This window comes from Vulpes lagopus, chromosome 6 (assembly GCF_018345385.1).
Source record: "Vulpes lagopus strain Blue_001 chromosome 6, ASM1834538v1, whole genome shotgun sequence".
NCBI classification, from domain to species: domain Eukaryota; kingdom Metazoa; phylum Chordata; class Mammalia; order Carnivora; family Canidae; genus Vulpes; species Vulpes lagopus.
The window spans coordinates 47236672-47261208 of record NC_054829.1 but is presented as its reverse complement, the minus strand read 5'-3'; the positions used below and the strand labels follow the sequence as shown (position 1 = coordinate 47261208).

The following is a 24537-nucleotide window of genomic DNA, read 5'->3' as shown; positions in this document are numbered from 1 at the left end:
GCTTGGTTAAGTTGAAGTAATTGGAACTTTTTGGAAAAAGGAACCTTGGTCCCCTAAAGTTCCTAATTGCAAAGATTAGGAATTCTGAGCATGTACTCTAGGAAAACAAATTGCAAAATAGAAGTGTCATTTTGTCCTCTACAATTTTAAAAGAGACAATTCCTTGAGGGAATTGGAAGATTATCAACAAGTTATGACTCACTGCAAACAATGCTATGAGAAGAGACGTTGCCAGGTGGTGGCTGCTACTACTGGTTAGAGGCCACTTTGTGAGTCACTAGTGTATGCATTCGCTTTATGACCATGGTAACACTTAACACTATTTTTTTAATGATGTCTATTATTTTACTGGTAAATATGCAATGAAATTTATTATAATAACCTAAAAATTTAAAAAGCTTAAAATATTCTAAAAATTCCTGTTTTAGGAAGAACAGATATTCTGGGGATGGCATAATGATGTTCATGTATTTGATACAAAGACACAGAACTGGTTTCAACCAGAAATCAAAGTAAGTATTGTAAAAAGTTACCTTTATATTTATATATTCATTGATATTTAAAAGGATATTTTTTTTGCTGTGTTATTTGGATTTTAGCAATCAAGTTTATTTATTTATTTTTATTTATTTATTTATTTATGATAGTCACAGAGAGACAGAGAGAGAGGCAGAGACATAGGCAGAGGGAGAAACAGGCTCCATGCACCGGGAGCCTGATGTGGGATTCGATCCCGGGTCTCCAGGATCACGCCCTAGGCCAAAGGCAAGCGCCAAACCACTGCGCCACCCAGGGATCCCAGCAATCAAGTTTATGATCATATAATCCCTCAAGTACTGTCACTGATACTTTTTTTTTAATCACCTATTTTTCTCCAGGTTAGCTAAGGTTTCTAGAAAAGTTTTCTGAAGATGGTACCGTCACCATTCTTTACCCACAAGTGTGACATCCTGATTTAATGATGGCACTTTTAAAATATCTTTTTATAATCCAGTCCACAATTTTGAAAAGCCCATATTTCATAAACTCTTGAAATCTACGTGCAGTTAAAGCATGACAAAAATACATTATTATACTCTTTCATGTGCTGGTGAGCAAACACAAGTTCAAATTAGCTTATGCAATAATGAATTTTTACATAGAGGGAAGGTATATTTTGGAGTGGCTCACACAGTGGAAAGCTTCAGGGACTAGGGCCTGAGGAGCTAGATCAAGTTACTGAACATCATCACAACATTTTGCATCTGTCTTTGTCAACTTCTCTCTGCTTCTCTTTGTATGCTAGCTTCCTTCTGTCTACTGCAAACCAGTTGGCTCATTTAGGAGGGAATATGGTTCTGGCTATCCAAGAAGTCTTTTCTATTGGTGCTGTATTCTTTCGATGTCTATAAATTAGTCCTAGAAAAGAACTCTGGCCCTATTTGGCCATGTTTTCACCCTTTACATTCATCCCTGTGGCCAAGGGGATGATAGGCTAGGCTCACATTTCAGGCTCATCTGGGGGAGCAGAGGATTCGGTTGATAACTCACCAGCACTGTGGAGAATGGAGCACTGAGCAGGTGAAACCAAAATAGTCTACTAATTTCCCCAAATGATATACATACATTTGAATTTTAAGATTTATATCTTTTATTAATGCAATAACAACCTTTTATCTCTGTTTAGATAATTTTATGTCAAAGCATTGCAGAGAAATAGTGTTGAAACTGGATTTACTGAAACTCATTCTAGATCTCTTCCAGGTGTCTGTACCCTCTCCTTCCTTAGAAAAACAGGGGCCTGCAGCTCTTGAAGTCATATTTGTAGTATATGCACCTGTTGGGCTGTCCCAGTCAGTGAAACATGTGACTCTTGTTCTTGGGGCTGTGAGTTCAAGCTCCATATTGGACTAGAGCCTACATTAAAAAAAAAAAAAATGTGCTCCTGAGGATAAGGGAGTTAAGGTAGTTCTTTGGACTTCAAGTCTTTCTCTGACTCCTTTCTCTTCTTACCTCAGTCCATAGCCCCCTCCAACAGTCTCACATACACTTGACCCTATTTTAGTTTGCATTTACCAATATTTTCACTGTAATTTCTCTGGTGATTTCTTCAAATAAGTTCTTATATTATTTATATTTTATCCAAAAGTTTATCTGACATAGTTGTAGCTGGAGTCCACTTTATTCATTTTTTAGAGACATTCTTAAAGTACTTTATTATTCTCAAATATCAGCATCAAAAGACAAGGCAGCATAGTAGAGTGTGCCAGTTGATGTCAAAGTTGAAAAAAAAAATGGATTTGCATTCTAATTCTGTCCTAAAAGAGCTGTGTACTTTAGAAAGACATTTAGTGTGTCATCTATAAAATGGAAGTGTTGAAAGTGTTTTTCCTACATGGGATTTTTACCCCTTAAGAGCAATAGAGATCCTTGAGTTATTTTCAGTATTTCAAGCAACTTAATAAGCATTGTGCATTATTTAGGCAGTTAGACACATAGATTAACACAAATGCCATTTCTTTGTTTTTGTTTGGAATTACATGAACTCAGCTTTATTATTTATTTATTTATTTATTTATTTCACGAACTCAGCTTATTCAGAAGCTTTAGGTAGCTATTAAATGCATTTGATAGGTCAATATTTATTTTATAATAAATGTGTATATAGTAGAATAATTTTTCCAAAATTTCAGATCAGGAATGAAGTAATAATAAAAATGGTGTTTTGCCAGATGGCTGGGAACCACATTTCAGAAAGTTCTCTCTCACTTATTTAAGTATTAAATTGCTAATATCAAATAAATAAATAAATAAATAAATTGCTAATATCTAAATTATTTCTTACTGTGTTGGCTTCAGGACATTCAAGTAATCCTGAAAAGTTGTGATATTGGATGTAGAGCTTAAATTTCCTATGCTCACATTCAGTAGCCAATGCACTGAAAATGTTTAAAGAGTTCTTTCAGAACTTGGAATGAAATGCATATGCAAAGGCACCTACCATGAACATATGGAAATTATGCAGATGTTTCCTTCAGATCTCATTCATTCATCAACCCATTATATTCTCTTTTCCCACCAACCCAAAACTTCTCTAGAGAAAAGAACTGCTATATTTATTCAAAGTAAAGTATAGGAAAGTGTTATCAGTTAATGGAAGAGTTTTAATATGTGATAAAGCACTGTTTGGCTTAAGGCACGAGTGAAGTTCTTACTGTGGAATTTGAGACACCAAGAGTTTGAGAGGGCAGATGTAATTTTTTAGAGTCTCTGAGATCATCACATTGTGCACTGGTTACTCATATTAACTCTGTGGGGGAAGAGTTGTGGGGGAGAGGGAGAAGGAGGGAGAAAGAGAATATTTTTTTAATTGATTTTTGAATCCTTATATTCCAAGCTGAAATTTACATAAAATCTTATTTTGCTGAATAGTGTCAGGCATTTAAGAAAAAACACTTTAAAAAGTAAAGATCAGGATGAGTAAATTTCATTATTTTTTTAAAGGATTTATTTAATTATTTGAGAGAGAGAGAGAGCATGAGTGGGATAGGGAGAGGCAAAGGGAGAGAAAGAAGCTCAAGCAGACTCCCCGCTGAGCTCAGACCCATGGTGGGACTAATCTACGATCTTGAGACCATGACCTGAACCAAAATCAAGAGTCAGGTGCCCAACCAACTGCCCATAAATTTCATTCTTGAAGAATGGTATTTGTCTGTAATCATTACTATTTATTTTTTAATATATATTTTAAAGATTCTATTTATTTAGAGAGTAGAACAAATAGGAGGAGCAACAGAGGGAGACGGAGAAGCAGACTTTCTGCTGAACAGGGAGCTTGATGTGGGTCTGGATCTCAGGACCCTGAAATCATTACCTGAGTGGAAGGCAGATGGTTAGCCAACTGAATCACTCAGGTGCCTCTATAATCATTACTATTTAGAATGAACTTCTGCATTAGGACTTTTATTGAGTTACAGAGGCAATGGTGGTTTGGTAGTCAGGTATTTCTCATACTCAGCATAGGAGTGTGACTTCCTTAGAGATGTTTCAAGGCTTTGCCCTCTGTTTTCTCATGTCTTCTTGCAGGGTGGAGTTCCACCACAGCCACGCGCCGCACACACGTGTGCAGTTCTTGGGAATAAGGGCTATATCTTTGGAGGACGTGTTTTGGTTAGTGTTTTTAATGGATATGATATTTTTATATGTGATTCTTCTTACAAAAATTATTTTCTGATTTTGGGGAACAACTGAATATTCAAATTATCTAGATACTAAATTGCCATTTAATAACTTTTATTTATTTTTAATCTCCTAAACAGACTATAACAAGTAATCACAGATGATTTATAAATCATATTTTAATGAGAGAATCCTTCAAGGCATAACCAGAAAAGTTTAACTTCTTAATATTTAAATCCTGTTAGGTTTTTTTTTAAGATTTTATTTATTCATTCATGAGAGAGAGAGGCAGAGACATAGGCAGAGGGAGAAGCAGTCTCCCTGCAGGAAGCCCAGTGTGGTACAGGATCCTGGGACTCCAGGATCACGTCCTGAACCAAAGGCAGATGCTCAATCACCGAGCTACCCAGGCATCCCAAATCCTGTTAGTTTTCTTATTTTCCCTTTGACACATTAATTGGGTAGCTCTATATTAATTTTATTAACCCTTAACATGGTTTCCCAACATGTAAACTTCTGATGTTAAGTAAAATGGAGATGGTCTATTTTTAATCTGAACTAATTTTAAAACTGAAATTTTAGCCCATAAAAGATGTAAAACACAGACTAATAACACACTTTTGTTTTAGCAAACTAGGATGAATGATTTGCACTATCTGAACTTAGATACCTGGACTTGGTCTGGAAGGTAAGTTTGAGATTTAAGTATATTTTAATCGAAAGGAGTGTGTGTGTGTGTGTGTGTGTGTGTGTGTTTGGGACTGTAATCCAAATTTGAGTCTGTAAAACTGAACTAGTGTCATTTTCTTCAGATTATATATCTAATATAGGAATATACAGATTTAAATGCAGAGTTTGTTCTTTAACCAAACCATATAAAACTTGAGAATACCAGCAGTTGAAAAGTGACTATGTAAAAGTACTGGTTTTATATTAAATATTCTTGAGAACTGGTCAGTAGAAGAAATAAAGGAACAGTTTATTGGGATCATCACAAGTAAACAAAATGAAGTTGGTAAAAGTCAGATTTTATTTGTAGTTCAAAATATATGTTTAACAATAGAACAAATCCATTTAGCTATCATTTCAGCTGTTCATGTAATGAGATGAAATCATAGCTATATATTATTCCAAAATAAAAATACTATTAAAAATGAAACTGTGAAAGTGCCAGAAATGAAGATAGCAGATTGTGTTTAAAATCTTGGCATAGGGGATCCCTGGGTGGTGCAGCGGTTTAGCGCCTGCCTTTGGCCCAGGCCGTGATCCTGGAGACCCAGGATCGAATCCCACATCAGGCTCCCGGTGCATGGAACCTGCTTCTCCCTCTGCCTGTGTCTCTGCCTGTGTCTCTGCCTCTCTCTCTCTCTCTCTCTCTCTCTCTCTCTGTGACTATCATAAATAAATAAATAAAATCTTGGCATAGAGAAAGTTTTTCTAAAGATGGTATAAACCCAGAATTCATAAATGAAAAGACTGTTAAGACCACGTAAGAATTAAGTTTTTCTGTATAGAAAACTATATCAAAGTTAAAAGGCAAACTGGAAAATTCAAACAAAAAACAAACTGGAAGTCATATTTGCAGTATTTTTAACAGAGCTCAAACCCACAGGAACTCAGAAAATCAGTAAGAAAAAGACAATCCAACAGAAAAGCAGACAAAGAACATAAATGAGCAACTCATAGAAGAAATACAAATGGGCAAAAATTATTTTAAAAAGATGTTCAACCTTAAAGACAATCAAAGAAATGGAGCTAAAAATAATAGTTTTCACTTATCAGATAAAGAGGATTACAAATGACCAGTGTGCTAGGTTGTAACAACACAATTAGTGGGAGTATAAATTATTACAGTTTTTCTGGAAGATAGTTTGACAGTATGTTTAAAATGTAAAATCAAATTTCTACTTTCATCCAGAATTTCTATAAAGACAATAATTGTGTGTGTGTGTATGAGTGCGTGTATTACAACATTATTATAAAAAGCAAAAGCTAGAGGTCATCCCTCATGTTCACAAGCAGAGATTCTTTAAATCCTGGTTCATTTGCCCAGTGGGCCACCATACTTCCATTACCAAAGGAAGTTACATTCATAGAAATATTCTAAAATATTAGTTGAATGAAAAAAGTTGCAGAGCAGAATATATGATCTCATTTATATATTTTTTAAATTTTTTTATTTATTTATGATAGTCAGAGACATAGGCAGAGGGAGAAGCAGGCTCCATGCACCGGGAGCCCAACATGGGATTCGATCCTGGGTCTCCAGGATCGCGCCCTGGGCCAAAGGCAGGCGCCAAACCGCTGTGCCACCCAGGGATCCCTCATTTATATATTTTTAATAGGCTAAATGTACATTAAAGCCTAAAGAGAAAAAAAAAAAAGCCTAAAGAGATATATACAAAATTATTACTATTTCCTATTGCTAGAAGACAAGATTATAAGAGCATGCTCCTTTTTAAAAATACTTTTGTGGTTGTTGAACATTTTGTAACCAAAATAATTCTTATAGTCAACACAAACAGTAAAAATAATTCCATTTTGGAAAAAATAATTTTATCATTCACAAATGGCCCAGATTATTCTGGAACATTTCAGAATGCTGGAGAAAGATATTTTCTCACCTCCTAAATTAAACTTTTGTACTTATGTTTTTTTTTTTTTACTTTATTTTAAAGATTTTATTTATTATTTGACAGAAAAAGAAAGAGACAGTAGAAGCAGGAAGGAATAGCTGAGGGAGAGGGGAAACAGGATCCTCTGCTGAGCAAGGAGGTAGACATGGGGCTCAGCCCCAAGACCTTGGGATCATGACCTGAGTCAAAGGCAGACACTTAACCGACTGAGCCACCCAGGCGCCCCATGTTTTTATTTTTTTAAGAGTAAGGCAGTATTTTTTGAAATCTTTAGAGATTTATCCTGGATCTGGAATGGCTTGTATACCTTTATTTTGAAGCTAGAATAGCTAGCATTTTCAGGTGAAGAAGCTTTGGGAAATTATACAGCAAGTAAACCAAAGTAAAAGCAACAACACCCAAATCCCATAATGTCCTTGAGGAAATCAACTGAAAATACAAAATTAAACATGGGCCAACAGTAAAAAGTTACAGACATGAAAATAATTATGTTGAAAATTTGAGGAAGTTATATGGATTAAACAACAAGAAACTTATGAAATATGCCCTGGGAATTAACTGGGAATTCGCTTTGTAATTTTCAATCTGTGTTCTGTGACCAGGTGGAATGGACGCTAAACAGAAAGATTGTTTTAAATGGAAAGATTGTTTAAATTCACCTAAGCATTTAAGAATGTTTTTAAAATCTTAATGGAAGTGAAGATAGTAAAATCAGCTTTTTAAAAAAGTTGTGAGGGCAGTTTTTTATCTGAGATGATCAAAAACCTTTAATTTTGACTAACATAGTAGGTAGATTTATATATATATATATTTTTTCCCTTGCCGCAGGATTCCTGTTAATGGAGAAAACCCCAAACATCGGTCATGGCATACTTTAACACCAATAGCTGATGATAAACTTTTTCTATTTGGTGGACTAAGTGCAGACAATATTCCATTAAGTAAGTCAATTAAAGTTTAGCCTACAATTATTATCTCATTCTTTTTTCTTAATCATATTTGATACTTAAGATGTCTTTCTTTTTATTTTTTTATTTTCTGGTTTACCTTTATTTCCAACTGTATGCTTGCATTAAGAATTAGAAGACCCCTTTGCTTTATTTAGTACCTTTGGCTCTCCATGTTCTCCTGTTTCCTAGGTATATAGAAAAGGAAGGGTGGTTGAACCTAGATGAATTAAAGCCCCTTTCAACTATAATATTCTGTGATTCTGTGCCTTCCTGATTTTTGATCCAGATACTTACACTGTAGGCTGGAATGGGGATTAGAAGAACAGTCTTCCCCAGAAGGCTCTGGAAATATAAGGTGGGAAGGCCAGTTGCTTCTCTTTTTTTCCAGAACTATAAAGGAAAGTGCTTAGCCAGAATCTTTAAACTCCTGTCACTGCTGATTCCAATGGCTAGGTTTTGTAATGTGGGTTTTTTTTTTTCCCCAGCAGTAAAATTGTGACATCAGTATAGACACATGACCAAGAGTATCCGCTTCTTACTTTGATATGTTAGATGTTTTGTGTTTTCCTAACCCAGAAATTTTCCATGACTAGAGATGTGTTCGTAAGGGACTCATTTATATAATTCCATATAGGATCTGGAAACAATGACTTATTTTTCAACAAAAATTGAGCATCAGCTGTGCATCTGGCAGTCTGCTGTGCAGCAAACTCCAGAGGCTGGTTAGAGAAACAGGAGTTTCTAGTAGGGGATGTTAGTTACTGCGGATTGTTATGCATCTCCAATTTGAAGGTTTTAATTAAAAGAGATTTGGAGTCTAATAAAAAACATCTATTTTTTTTCAGTAGGGCTTGTTTAATATCATGTCTTTTTGAGCTCTAATGCTTTTAATTACAATTTGCTGTTTTAGGTCATTGACATGTGGGAAATTCCATGTCCTAACTCTTAGTCTAGTTGGTTTCCTCCTGTACAGACTCAGCCTAACTTCTGGCTAGTATGTGAATTCTTTTAATTTTGTTGACTGTGATAGTAGCATTGTGGTAATGAGATAATGCCATTGTGGTTCTGTAAAAAATGTATTTTTTAAAGCGATATTTACTGAAGTATATATGGGGAAAATGACAGGAGATCTAGGATTTGCTTTAGAGTAATTGAGCCACAAGAATAACAAAAAAAGAGATAAATGAGGCACATGTGATAAAATCTTGGTAGTTGAATCTGCGATATGTGAGGGCTCATTGTCATGGTCACTCTACCTTTGTATATTTCTAAAAATTTTTGTGAGTAAATATGCATACATACAAAAGATAGTTGCATAAATGTAGCATTATAAATTGGGGAAATTTTAAATTTTATCCCAAAGACCTAATCTGAATTTCTGAACTGTCATAATATTGCAGGTGATGGTTGGATTTATAATGTCATAACAAATGGTTGGAAACAACTTATTCACTTACCTAAAACAAGACCCAGGTAAGTCTAGAAATTAATGAATAGTAAAATAGTTAAGAATTTCTGAAGTATTAAAATATAGCACTGATTTTATAGTGTTTGCCATTAAAATCATAAATCATCAAGAAAGATCTTTCAAATAAGCTTGATATTACCTAAATGATTTAATTATCATTTTAATTATATCTGATTGTTAGAAATGATCTATTCTGTTTTCATCTATGTTTAAATATTTGAAAATGTTACTCTTTTAGGTAAATGTATAATCTTTCCTGATAAATATGAAAAGGCTAAGAAATTGGAAGTATCATATAATGTTAATTTTTTTTGATAAGTAGACAAGAATGAGTTTGGCTTTAGTAGTTATTTAGTTTTGGAAGAGGTTTATTTCAATGTAATGAGAAAATTACTTTCATGTTGATCAAATAGATGGCAGATTGTTATTTTTATTAACTGATGTATTCATTAATATAAATTTTTTGAAAAAGAAACATGTTAGTTATTGTGGTATATTATAGAATGAAAGTTGTAGAAACAATATATTTTTAGACCACAATTGATCCTTGAACAACATGAGTTTGAACTGCATGGATCTACTTATTATATGGATTTTTAAAATAAATACAGTACTATAAATGTATTTTCCATAAGATTTTCTTAATAAAATTTTATTTTTTAAAATATGAGTCTAGTTGACATACAATGTCAGCTTCACATGTACAACATGGTGATTCTACAACTCCATACATTGTCCTATGCTCCCCACAATTGTAGGAAACATCTGTCACCATACAATGCTACTACTGTGCCAGCAAGTATATTCCCATGCTTTACCTTTTATTCCCATGAGTTATTCATCCATAACTGGAAGCCTGTATCTCCCAATACTCTTCACCCATTTTGCTAATCGCTCCATTACCTTTTCCTTTCAATCATCAGGGTGTGTTCATAGATCTCATTTTGCTTTTTATTTATTTGGTTTTTTTATAACATTTTCTTTTCTCTAACTTACTTTATTGTAAGAATACAATATATAATACATATAACATAAAAAATATGTATTTATTGACTTTATGTTATTGGTAAAACTTCTGGTCAACAGTAGGCTAGTAATACTTAAGTTTTGAGGAGCCAAAAGTTATATGTCAATTTTCAACTCTGGGAGGTATCAGCATCCCAACCCCTACGTTGTTCAAGGGTCAACTGTACAAAGAAAACCACATTGGTATTGTAATTCTTTTTATTCTAATTTAAGTGAGTAGTATAATAAAAATATATTCATAAGAAATTCAGAGTCAGCACGTTATAATCATTAGTAATTTTACTCTTTTCCTTGCTATGTATTTCAGAATTTTTTTGCTATAGATTATGTATAGTATGAAGTCAACTTAATGATATGCATTTCAGAAGTTTAATAAGTAGCAATGAAGCAACTTACTTGAGAAAAAGGCCTGAAAATTTTTGTATACATTTCAGTGCCTATATCTATATTAATATGCACAAAATGTTTAGTTTATCATATCTACATATGTGATTCTTATATTTTCATGTGTAAAAATTCATTGGAGTGTATTATTTTAGCAATTTGGATCTTTTGAAATGCATTTTTTAATTTAAAGAGTTTTATATTAAGATATGGGAGCCCAGAGTTCTAGTCCTTGCTCAGCAAAGTCACTTAATGAAACTGAGCAATAATTTCTTCATCCCGTGAAATGAGGGAGTTGGACTAGAGAAGCTCTTAGTTCTCTTGCAGTTGTTTGAACAATCAATGAATTCTTCAATTAATGAACTCATTAATTTTGGACCAAAGTGATAGTAAGAATATGTTTAATTTTTAAATTGCTCCTATTTTATAATTCAATCCTTAATAAGTAATTAGAGCAACACAACTATTATCAATAATATATTAGTTAGAACTGAGCTATGTAAAGAGATTTCTTTGAATTCAGCTGATATGTCATGTAAATAATATGCTTTATTAGAATGTTTAGGTGATAAGTTTAGAGCAGCTGTGAGAGGACATAAACTATCAGTCTAGAGACAAAACATCAGGTTGCAAGCTAGATGTCACCAAAATCAAGGCAGGAAAGGCTTTCCAGTGTTCTTCGATGATGAAGTCCAGGCCAGAGTTTCCCTAAGGCAGATAAGACAGAGGCAGATCTATCTTCAGGTATGAGGTGAGAAGAAGAACAGGTGGGATACAGTTTAGTGTAAGGAGAACATATATATGTGTATGTGTACTAATTTTTAATGAGTGAGAATTTACTTAACATCTAAATACATTTTGTACAAACTGTTCCAAGTTATAATTTGAAATGTAAATGGCCCAATTCTCCTCTTGTAATTCCACAGCAGGATTTCTTGACCTTGGCACTATTGGCATTTTGGACCAAATTATTCTTTGTTATTAGGAGTGTCTTGTGCACTGTAGGATGTTTAGCAGCATTTTTGGCCTTTATCCACTAGATGCCAGTAGTACTGCCCCCCCCCCATACCTGGAATTATGACAACCAAAAATATTTCAGATATTGTCAAATGTTCTTTGGGGGCCAAATCTGCCCTGATTGAAAACCACTGTTCTATAGCGTGGCACTCTTTTCTCCAGGTCTCACCATAGTTGGAGCAATGCTTGGTTGAAAGGCCATCTATATAGCTATATCTCATTGCCTGTAAAAGTGGCTGTCAGCAAGGACCTCCCCCCCCTTTTTTTTAACGTGTCTGTAAAAGAAGTCCAACAAAGTGTTGACTGGGGAGCCTCAGGGACTTCCTGTTGGATCCCATTACTATTGCTGAAGTTATACATGGCCTTCTCACCCTGGAAATTTAGCATTCCTTGTATTCTCTTCCCTTTATCCAATCCCCCTCCCCAAGCCCACATCATAATCTGGATGTCATGAAGACTTATATCAATTCATGTTTTACCATATAAGTTGGAGAATTGGGCAGAGTATTTCCTAAACAAAATCCCTTAAGACTCAGTTCTATCCTGGGTCCTGAGTGCAACTGTCGTTGGGTGTGTGAGTGATTGTTTGAGGAAAGTATTTAATTTAACACATTGTGCATAATCCTACTGTTTGCACTTGTGGGAGTTGAGTGAAAAGGTTAAATGTACTAAAAATAAGTTACGTGGTAATAAAATAATGTGTTATGAGGTGTCTTTTGCTTCAGCGATTTGGTCTGTTAAGGAAATTCATCAAAATTCTCTCAGAGTCAGAGCAATGACTTTGTAAAATTCTTGATTTATCTTCTAAAATTGAGAAATTTACATGTACTATTTTTCCTGAGAGAGCTCCCAGAAATATTGAATTTTATGAAACATAAGATTATTCTTTGTAAATAATGTGAAATTGGAGATGAATATGAGCTATTAGATCATTTCCACACAATGCTCTATTCTTATGAGATAATTTATTTAATGTTTGAATTAAATATGGTGGTTTTGTATTTCCTTTTGTTAATTAGACTTTTTGAGCACCCACTGGATGCAAAACACCATATTTAGGCATTTTTAAAGAGAAGCATAAAATTAGATTACTCAAGTTCCAGTGGTGTGCTGGTAAAGGGTTAACAACTGCTTTCCAGGGAAAACAAAACAAAAAAGCCCTAATTTATAGTGTTACTGTGGTCAATTTCAAGCTACCTATGTGATGGCACTGAACATGGATTTGGATAGAGATAGGCAGAATTTATTTTAACTACCTGGTAAGCTACTTCCAGCATACCACTGGCAAATTTTGATCCAAGGATCTCATATGTGGACCTTTAGAAGATCCACACATCAAATAATTAAAGTAGTATATAGAACAGTTTATCTTCAAATGTAAGGCAGAAGATTATAAAATGAGCACATAAACGTTCAAAGGTGCTAACCAGAGAGGGAAGTAGAGCCAGTTTGTTTGGGTATTTTGACACTTCCTGGGGATTTTGAACCTGTGTTAAAGGCTCTGAAAGAATGATTTCTCACCCTAAACATAAGACACAGGGTGAGCAAAAGCCTACAGATAGGTAAGCTTTTCTCTTAGGAGACACAAATAAGTGAACTTGATTGGAGTAGAGGGTTAATTGCAGGGGGAGGAAGCTAAGAATTAAGAATTATGGGAAAAAGAAATAATGGTTTTCTTTTTAAAGAAATAATTGTTGATCGTGATTATGAGCCTAAGAAAAATGGCACAGTTGCTTCCTGATCAGGACATGCTCATGGTTAAAAACATGTGAAAAATATTATTTGTCAGCTAAATATAGCTGAGAGAGAGTAGAGACAGAAAAAACAATAATAATTCTGGTATTCTGTACCCAGAGTGATAAGTAGTGTGACAGTATAAATGTGAAGGGATTGCCATGTTGGGTTTGTTAGGTGTTGGGGAACAGAAAACAGGAAAGAAAAGTCAAAAGTGATTTAAAAAAAAAAAACAGTAACATGGCAGATCATAATAAGAAACTTGGGAAAGGGGACCATTTCACCAATAGGCTGATCAGTTTCTTTTTAATTCATTTTATTTCAGTGATAAAGTCTATGAGATAAAGAGGTTAGAAAAAGGTTGGGGAATATAATAGAAAAGAGTTATTGGGAGTTACCTCCTTAATTGACATGATTTAATGAGAATCTAATCTTTTAGTGATTCTAGAGGAATCTTCAAAATCTTATCTCTTTTAGGATATGCCAAAGGTTCAAGTTCAATCATGCCCATTTTGAAATAGATTAAAAGTGAAAATGTGCAGTTTAAAATGGATTTATATGTCACATACAGTTTCTTTCTTCATAATATTTTACTCTGCTTATAATTTTCAATTATAGGTTATGGCATACGGCCTGTTTGGGGAAAGAAAATGAAATAATGGTATTTGGTGGGAGCAAGGATGATTTACTTTCCTTGGATACAGTAAGAAAATTTCATATTTAAATATTTCCTCTGAGTAGTTTTGTTAATCAAACTAAATGGCTGTTCAGTAAGGTTGTTGATATTCCCACATTGCAAAATATGGAAGAATATGAAATGTTCTCTGTAACATTAATCTTCAGAATCTTCAGAATGAGTGGCTTTTGTGAAGCATTTAAGGATATTTTGAGTTTACAAGTCAAAATAGGTCTATTAATCTCATTAGTCAAATTATTAAGAAGATTTTATTTATTTATTCATGAGAGATAGAGAGAGAGAGGCAGAGACACAGGCAGAGGGAGAGAAGCAGGCTCCATACAGGAAGCCCGATGCAGGACTGGATCCCAGGACCCCGGGATCACACCCTGAGCCAAAGGCATATGCTCAACTGCTGAGCCACCCGGGTCTCCCACGAAGAGCTTTTAAAGGAGGACTCTTCCTTTCCTCTTTGAGCCTCATCATAGTATGGGTGTTTTTAATTTTTTGGAATTAAAATATTTGCAAATTATAGATATTTCACAAGAATATATATATTGTATATATAAACTAGAGTAATAAGTACCCATGAAATTTGCTGCCTCACTTAATAACTAGAACACCAATGCTAGCTTCTCTCATCAAGAGGAATGCAGTTTGAAATTTTTAAGTGTATTTTTCTTTTTATTCTATGTGTCTTTGCCATTGCTTTACCCATTTTATATTTAAGATGAAAGCATTCCAGTTTTAAAATTTGATAAAACTAAGGTCAAAGAAATAAATGAATAACATTTGGAGAGCATCATTCTTTCACTTCTAGCACCTCGGGCAATTCAGAGCAAGGTGGTCATGCCCATACTGTGGTGTGATGGGACAGGAGCTCAGGATCCGTTGCTCTGGTTTGTATAGGGCATTGGGAATAGCTGGCCTCCGAGCTGGCAGGGATAGGGTGCACCAGCCAGAATCCAGCCACGTTGGCGCCAGCTCACTGACACATGATCTCCAGAGTTGTGCCTGCCATGTGGCAAACCGTGAAATGAGCTGGCTTATCTCCAGGGAATTTGGTTTACTTTTAGTTTTGAAGCCTCTGATTTAAACACTACATACATTGAAAGTTTTAGAACTTTTCTTTGGCTGAGGATTCAGTTTTTCAACCAAAGATTAAAACCACGACTTTGCATTTAATTAAAAAGCAAATTTTGTGGTTTGTCTTCTTTTTCTTGGCACTAGAAATCAGTAAGATACAGAGTTTATCATTAAAACAGGAATTCTGGGACGCCTGGGTGGCTCAGCAGTTGAGCGTCTGCCTTTGGTAGGGTGGCATGTTCCTGGGGTCGGGCTCCCTACATGGAGCCTGCTTCTCCTTCTGCCTGTGTCTCTGCCTCTCTGTGTGTGTATCTCTCAGGAATAAACAAATACAGTCTTTAAAAAAAAACAGGAATTTTGATTAAAATCATCATAAATTATGAAATTCTACAGACTTATCTGAAAGGATTAGGGACATTTTCTGCTGATTCTTTGACACTAACTTTTAGATGAGAGAATCATTATTCATAAAATCTTCTGGATCTGAGATTTCCAAATGAAGATTCCCAGGATTTGGAAAAGAGAGACAAAGAAATTTTAAGTAAGAGTCATTTGGAAGAGAAAAGTTCTGCTTAAAAAACAAAAAAGCTTGAAAACCACCACTTTTCTCATTTTGAACTCACTGTTCTAAGAGAAGAACAGGCATCTGAGTTTAAATTTGCAATTGTATAGGTTGTGATTAGGTAAAAACTTGGTCACTGAGAAATGGTAGCAATGTACCCAAAGTTTTTGTGGCTAGCAGGTGTGTGTATGCATATGTATGTTGTGTGTGCATATGTGTGTATGTGAATAACTAGAGGGAGGAGTTTTATTTGTTGCTTTACATCATTTCTTTTACATTTATAAAATAAATTCAATTATTAATGCATTTTCATTCTTTTAAACACCTTGATAATTCTTTTTTTATGTTGATTAGGGCCACTGTAATGATTTATTGATCTTTCAAACACAGCCTTATTCACTACTCAGGTAAGTGAATTCATTATATATGTATATATATATACATATATATACACTATTGATATATGATAATTTCTTTCATCTTCCTTTTTGGGAAATGTGATAATTTTTCAAATAGTTTATGATTTGAATTTAAGAAAATGTTTACATCTTCCTAAAAGTATAATCAAATTTATAGTAGTGAACCACATACCAACAGGATTTTTAAAAATTAAAATACACAATACAATCATATTTTTATTTTGTGCATAAAATTGCATTTAGTTCACATGGGAGTATTAAACATACTGTATTTCCTTGATTCTAAGCCTGAATTTTTTCGTATTTTTAACTTTTCTGAAATCAATGTGTGTCCAGTAATAGACACACATATATGTGCACTTAATTTAGTAGAATTTTTTTTTTACCACCAAAAATGTTACTAAATTGGTGGTATGACTTATGGTATCTTAGCTCATACACTTGTGCTCTAAAAAGAGTATATTCAAGGTTCAGTTGAAAGATTGTGGAAGAAGCCCCTGTTTCTGCCTGTGAGGGTCAGGAGGAAGGGTTTGAGTGAAGTAGAAGTTGCCAAGTGACCAACTGTAGTTATTTATGCAGGGGGAATAACACGGGTGAAGGCATGTGAGAGAGAAGCTGACATGCTAGATGTCAAGGAGTAGTCTAACTTCCAGACATTCTACATCTTGAACTACTTGAAAACCACTGGACCAGCTCAAATTGGACCATCCTAATGGCTTTCTTAACTGCTCCTTCTGTTATTATAGTGGTTCCTTCGGTTACTGCAGGTTAGAATCTCAGGGAACTTCAAAAAGTACTGATGCCTGTGTTCCATGCCCACATATTATGATTTAATTGGTCTGGGATGTAGCCTGAACTTTGGAATTTTTGGAAGACCCAATATAATTCTAACATGAAGGCAGTTTGGAAATTGCTGATGTCATGATTATTGCCTTGTATTGTTTCTTAACTTTTGCTGTGAACATAACTACTTTCCCTAAGTAGATTGCAAGTTCCTTATATTCAGGGATATTACAGTATTTGAGTGCTTACCATGGGAAAGCACTATGCTATGAAGTGAAAAGTCATGTTCTTTTCCTTAAATTGCTAGTAAAATAGAAGGCAGGTTTTCAACAACTCTAAAAGAAAAATAAAATTGTTTAAGAGAGGGATCCCTGGGTGGCGCAGCGGTTTGGCGCCTGCCTTTGGCCCGGGGCGCGATCCTGGAGACCCGGGATCGAATCCCACGTCGGGCTCCCGGTGCATGGAGCCTGCTTCTCCCTCTGCCTGTGTCTCTGCCTCTCTCTCTCTCTCTCTCTCTGTGACTATAATAAATAAATAAAAATTAAAAAAAATTGTTTAAGAGAAACCTATACAAAGATAATGAGACTGGCAAAGAAGACCCTCTATTCATGTGGTTAAGATGGAGAGAGTTAGGGGAGTCTTTGCAGAAGAGGAAGAGTTAGAGACAATTTGCTATGAACAAGCGTTGCAAGGGTGTTTGTACAAGGTATATGAGTATGGTATGTTCTGGAAACTGAATTCTTGAGCATTCCTAGACATAAGCATGAGATGTGGAGTAGGAGAAGAAATCAGAAACCTTGTATCAATTAGAGCTTTTGTGTTTCATGCAGATGAGTTTACATTATCTTGTGGGAGATCAAGAACCACTGAAAAATCTGGAGCAGAGGAATAAGCTGATCATATTACAAATTAGAAAGCTCCTTTGAGAAGAATGTGGTTAAGAGATTAGAGGGATATGTGACTGGGTAACGAAAGTTAATAGAGACTTGCAGGGATCCCTGGGTGGCGCAGCGGTTTGGCGCCTGCCTTTGGCCCAGGGTGTGATCCTGGGTTGATCCCGGAGAACCGGGATCGAATCCCACGTCGGGCTCCCAGTGCATGGGGCCTGCTTCTCCCTCTGCCTATGTCTCTGCCTCTCTCTCTCTCTGTGTGACTATCATAAATAAATAAAAATTTTAAAAAAGTTAAAAAAAAAAGAGAGAGATTTGCAGTGGTCAAGCATAAAGTGTGGGGCTGATCTTAAAAGTGGAGTTGGAGAAGGTAGAATGGGCTTGGTAGGGGAAGAAGAGTAAAGAATAATAGTCTATGAAGAAGGAAGTGAGGGCAGCCCGGGTGGCTCAGCGGTTTAGTGCCGTGTTCAGCCCAGGGTGTGATCCTGGAGACCTGGGATCGAGTCCCACGTCAGGCTCCCTTCATGGAACCTTCTCCCACTGCCTGTGTCTCTGCCTCTCTCTCTGTGTCTCTCATGAATAAATAAATAAAAAATCTTAAAAAAAAACCCAAAAACCTATATTAAAAAAAGAAAAAGAAGGAAGTGAGTTTGAAGGTGGGACGGCGTAGAAAGATGAATTTGGTTTGGGGCCTTTTGAAATTGAAGTACTTACAGTGTCTTTAATGGAGCTATTCATTAACTAGTCAAATATATGGAGAGATGTCTGGGCGAGACATAAAGATTTAAGAATCATAGTTAAGGGCTCCTGGGTGGCTTAGTTGGTTAAGCATCCAACTCTAGATCTCAGCTCAGATCTTGAGCTCGGGGTCATGAGTGCAAGCCCCATGTTGGAATCAACACTCCAGCTGGGATAGAGAGCCTACTTAAAAAAAAAAAAAAAAAAGGATCACTGGAGTATAGATTGGAGTTTTGAGAGCAAGGATGAAGCCAACAACTGAGCACTAGGAACTCATAACATCTGAGGAGTTAAAGAAGCACAAGATAATGAAAGATGAATGAGGAGATAATGGGAATGCAAAATGGAGGGAGGAGAGAACTGAAGATGGAGAGACTACTTGCTGGAAAGAGGTCACAGAATATCTGGATTGCAAAGTGCCATGGATAATTTCTGGGGAGCAGCACCAAGACCACAGGAAAAGTAAGGATACAGTTGACCCTTTAACAGCACCGATTTGAACTGCAGTTTCACTGATATGCAGGTTTTTCCCGATAAATCCACACAGCACTGTAAATGTATTTTCTCTTCACTAGGATTTTCTTAATAGAATTTCTCTTTTCCATTGCACTTTACTGTAATAATATGGTATATAATACATAACATACAAAACGTATGTTTATTGACTATGTTATGGGTAAAGTTTCCAGTCCACAATAGACCATTAGTAATTACGTTTTGGGGGAGTCAAAAGTTAGGTGTGGATTTTCTACTGCATGGGGAGCCTTGGTGCCCCTAATCCTCAAGCTGTTGAAAGGTAATTGTTTATATGCTGAGAAGCAGCAACCAGGTTTTGGAAACAAGAAAACAAAGGAAAAATTGTCAGAGCAGGATCTTGAGGTGGATTTTAGTGAACGGGTAACTGAATTAGTTGTTGAGAAGAATACTTTAAAATAACGAGGAAAGTCGGAAGTAGGGATATAAAGGCAGAGGAATTTGTTGGCTGGAAGGGGTACAGGGAGAGGGCGCTGAGCAAGTCTTACTTGGTAGTGAGGTCATGGGGGGGGGAAGAGGAGATGTGAGGATATGAACTGCGAGGGTTGAGGAAGATCGGAAATCACTGCCTCAGTGGCTTCGAGAAGATTGGGACGAGGGCTGTGTAGCACAGCAGAGCACTGGGGAGGGGGTGGAGGGCTGAGACCAAGGAGAAGGGGCCAGGGACGGCCGTCTGCCCAGCAGGCCTTTCTCTGGCGGCTCCGAGCAGCCAGGTGGCCCGGTCCACCGGGGGTCGGAGAAGGACGGCGGCCAAGGCGGGTAGAGTTGCTGGAAGAGAATGAAGCGCAGATGGACCGGGCTGGGCAGGAGAGGAAGCTGAGGCCGGAGGGGCCTTTGTGGCTGGAGAACCGGGAAGGGAGTGCGTGTCCGCCGGGACGCAAGGCCACGGTCCAGGAGGGGCGTGTGCACGCGGAAGATTTCGGGGGTGGAACGTCCAGAGCGCGGTTATCAAGGGCAGAACGGCTTTCACACAGAATCAAGGACGGGGGAGGGGAGCCGGCGAAGTGACGGCAGCCCGGGAGCCTCAGGGCCGTGCTCCCCACCGGCTGCCCGCGCCCCGGGAGGCCGCGCCGCTCGGCTTGCTGCGGGGATTGGAAGGGAGGGGAACCGGGATGGGGCGCTGCCGCCCACACAAACGACGGACACCGATAGGCCACACAGGACGGGCTTGGGTCTGAGGTGGGGGCCGAGGCCGACCGGCCGGCTTCGTGGCAGCGCCCTTTGCCCCTTGTGTGGCGCTTCTGGGAATGTGCACACATTGTTTTAAGGCTGAGCGAATTTCGATGCATCAAAGGGAATATAAAGGGCGCCTGGCTGGTTCAGTCCGTTAGGCCCTGTCTTCAGCTCGTCAAGATCTCCAGGTTCTGGGATCGAGCCCCACGTTCGGCTCCCGGCTCAGCGAGGAGTCCGGTCTTCCGCCCTTCCTTCTCTCTCTCAAATAAATAAAAGCTTTTTTAAAAGGGGTTGAAATGGAAGTTTTCTCAATATTGGGCTGCTTCCTCCTAAATAGTGCACACGAATAAGTATTTGTTGAATCAATGAATGAATAGTAACAACAGAGTCCATCTCCCCATCGGACTCTTCCTTCCCCCATGTGGAAGGGGCACAGGAGCTATCGTGCTACCAGGGCAGCAGAGTGAAGTTGACGTCAAGTGTAAGATTCGTGTCATTTGCTTGTACTTCTCCCCTATCTATGTAGAACATTTTCATTCTCCTTTCCTTAGACTTCCCAGACTACAGAGAAAAGGCTTCATGAAAGTATGGAAGAAGATGCAAATATCTAGAGTGTATTTGTAAAAATGACAATGGAAGTTAACGACAGAATCAAGTGAATCTATCTTTAAACCTTTTTAAAAAGATTTATTGTTTAAAGTTTATCCGTTCAAACAGATGCTCTGGGGATCCCTGGGTGGCGCAGCGGTTTGGCGCCTGCCTTTGGCCCAGGGTGCGATCCTGGAGATCTGGGATCAAATCCCACATCGGGCTCTGGGTGCATGGAGCCTGCTTCTCCCTCTGCCTATGCCTCTGCGTCTCTCTCTTTCTCTCTCTGTGACTATCACAAATTAAAAAAAAAAAAAAAAATTAAAAAAAAAACCAACAGATGCTCTGATAGTTTTTTTTTTTTTTTTTAAGATTTATTTATTTATGAGAGAGAGAGAGAGAGGCAGAGACACAGGAGGAGGGAGAAGCAGGCTCCATGCCGGGATCCCGACGTGGGACTCGATCCCAGGACTCCAATTCCATGCCCTAGGCCAAAGGCAGGCACCAAACCGCTGAGCCACCCAGGGATCCCCTCTTTTGATAGTTCTTAATCAAGTTTCTTTTGGTTTTAAAATCCAAAATCCTCTTCAAAGTAGCTGAAGAAAAAAAGGGAATTGTATTTGGAAGGACACTAGTCTCCAGGAGACTCAAAGGGGAAAAATGAACAGAGGGGGAAGGGGAGAACCTCAAGTGGTCTCTCATTGACTCTTCCTGTATTGCTGCTCCATTCCTCTCTTCAGACCTGCTGTCTCTGGGTCAGTGTAAGTCAAGGGTGCCAGTGCACTGAGTTACAGCACGGGAATGGGGAGGACCCGGCCATATGGCATAAAAATGGATGTTCGATACTTCATCTTGGGGCAATGGAAGAAAAAGTTCTCAAGAAGATTAAGTAGTTTTTGGACTGGAAGGATAAATGAAAAAAGATAGACTAACCTGCTTTGAAATCAAGTCTGAATTTTTTCTGCTTAAATAACATGAGCCTCCCCCAGGTGGCTCAGTAGTTGAGCATCTGCCTTGGGATCAAGTCCCACATTGGGCTCCCTGCAGAGAGCCTGCTTCTGTCTCTGCCTGTCTCTCTGAGTCTCTCATGAATAAATAAATACAATCTTTTTTTAAAAATAGAAAAATAACATTTTGTGTGGTGCATGGCGAGTTGTAATTTTTGTTTCCACTGGATTTTGGTCACAATATGCTATGCTATATATGCTCCATGCTATAAAAATATATAATTATTGTGGTGCTCTGGGAAGAACATGTATCCTATCATGTTCCAAACCATACAGAGGAAATGCATTACCATTTAAACATTTTATGATGATTTTTATTAGAATACTTACCTGTAAATATTTTATGATTCAGGTTAAAAAACCATTAATTCTATTATGTTTTATTTACAGGTCATGCCTTGACTGCATTGGCAAAAATGCTATAATTTTAGAAAGTCAGATATCTTTATTACCTCCTAAACTTCTGCAACAAGTACTCAAAAAAATAACATTTTGGACTGCAGCTAATCACCGAGAAGAACAAAGAGCCCAAAAAGAAGAAACAGAAAACAAGTATCAGTGGATCATTAGCAATTAAATTGTCGTATACTCTATATATTTAATATGTGTAAACATTTTAATCAGACTGTATATTTACCCCCCAAATTGGAGGCTTTATTTAGAAGATAAAATTTGAAACAAAAATGCTATGTTAAAGTGATTATATGTCATGAATATATGGGAATTAGATGTTAATGGAAGATTAATTTATATTTATATTTGTAAACTAATTTCCTAATAAGCTGCGGGAAGAAATATACTTTCTGAAAGTAAGTACAGTTGTAAGAGATTTTAACTCACTGTGTACTCTTTACTGGAAAGTTTACATGAATTTGAGGAGAATAAGAAATTAACCCAAGGACTTTAGAAATCCCCCAACATAATAATAATAGATAAAAGCATTATACATCAACTTTCAGGAAGAATGGATGTTCTCAAGCCACTTTAAAATTAAAGCTTCTCATTAAATAACCCAATTATTTATAAAACTTCTCCTTAAATAACTGATCCAGCTGGGCAAAATGATAAAATTGGCAAACACTGATGTGTGTTTAGTACCGGCCTCCTACCCTTCTGCACTTACCTAGCAAAGTCTTGTTAAGCATCATCGTAACTTTTCCTCACCTTTATTTAAGGAGCGGAATACATGTCTTCAATTGTCCATTACTCCTAAGTTGTTAGTTTGTCCAAATTTATATATATTATATATATATATAATTTATATATATTATATATAATATATATTATATATTTATAAATATATTTATATATTATATATATTTATATATATATATATATATATATATATATATATATATATATATAAAGACCATGTTTTAAAGTGTCTAAAGTGGAGGTTTGCTTATCATACAGGCTTTGAAATATTGAGAAGCAGTAGATGTATTAACTTTTCAGACACATTAAAAAATACTTTTGCTTTGGAAGAGTGCTTCTAGAGCAGTTTTTGTAAGTAATGAAATGGGATGATAACCTAGTAATTTGCCTGCATAGAAACCCTGCTATTTGGCCCACACCACTCTACAGAGCTGGTACTCAAGACCCACGATACTGGAAATATGTTCTCCTCCCACTGATGGTCAGTATTAACTGCCTCTACGGAAATGGCACACTGTATTTATCTTTATATTCCTTAAACTAGTACTTTTGCCATAATTAAGAAATTACTCATATTATCGGTTATACCCTTCCACTGAATTATTAATAACAATGAATTATTTAAAAGCTCAGTATATGAAATTATTCTCCATAATACCACCATTCAGGTTATCTCTAAAATTTAAAATGTTAGAGAGAATATATTTCTATATTGAAAAATATATGTAATTTATAATATAGTAGCTTATACTAGGTCATTAAATTTTACAGGTATATTTTATATATGTACTGTATTTTGGATGTGTAAAGCTTCTATTTATGTATTGAAATACTTTGTGCTTACATTTTATTTATTATACGAACCATATATACTATTTTCCTAGTTTTGTTAGTGTGAACCAGTCATTAGAGTTGATTGTGCAAATAATATTTCAGTGTAAGTTTTATTTTTTACTATGTTTAGGCTGATTAACAGATTTAGAAAATGAATCTTACAGGTAATATACATCACAGAAGTAATTATTACATGAACTTCTGTTATCAGCATTTTTAAGGGAAAAAATATCAAAACCTATTGGACAGTGATAGATGACATTGAAGGAAATGAACATCTTTTAAAATGTGAATTATGTGAATTTAAATTCTAGATTATGTGAACACTTTCCCTAGCCTCTTAGAAAAGTGCTTCTGATTTTAAATGGTTTACTTAGAATGTGAAAAGTTGGGAGTAGCCTCCTCAAAATACACTATCATTTAGGCTTCAACAGAAATCTGTGATCTGTGGCACACAAAACTTTTGACTTAATACACCGTGCTGCCTCAGGAACCTGTATGTCCTGAGCAGTAGCCCCATGGTTGGAGTGGCAGGAAATTCTGATCTTTACCTTTAAGCTCCAAAAGTTGGATTAAACTGAGCTTGGCTTGTCTGCTATTAGAAATTCTTGGAGTCTGCAAAGCCTGTGTTGAAGTCTCAAAGCCAAATAGTATTAATTCCTCACTTCCCATCAGCTGATGGTTTGCTGTCAATTTTTGTGCTGCTGACCTCCACAGTA

General features: G+C 36.4%; 1 protein-coding gene across 1 annotated transcript in view; it reads left to right on the top strand.

Annotated features, from left to right (window-relative positions):
• KLHDC1 (kelch domain containing 1) overlaps positions 1–23046 on the top strand; it is a 42864-nt gene extending 19818 nt beyond the window's left edge. Inside the window, exons 6-13 of the mRNA XM_041759951.1 lie at positions 429–512; positions 4066–4149; positions 4788–4846; positions 7623–7735; positions 9145–9217; positions 13992–14076; positions 16052–16104; positions 22220–23046. Of these exons, the coding sequence (XP_041615885.1) occupies positions 429–512; positions 4066–4149; positions 4788–4846; positions 7623–7735; positions 9145–9217; positions 13992–14076; positions 16052–16104; positions 22220–22406 (738 nt within the window). The 3' untranslated portion in view covers positions 22407–23046. The remainder of the gene's footprint in view (positions 1–428; positions 513–4065; positions 4150–4787; positions 4847–7622; positions 7736–9144; positions 9218–13991; positions 14077–16051; positions 16105–22219) is intronic.
• Positions 23047–24537: the final 1491 nt, after the last annotated feature.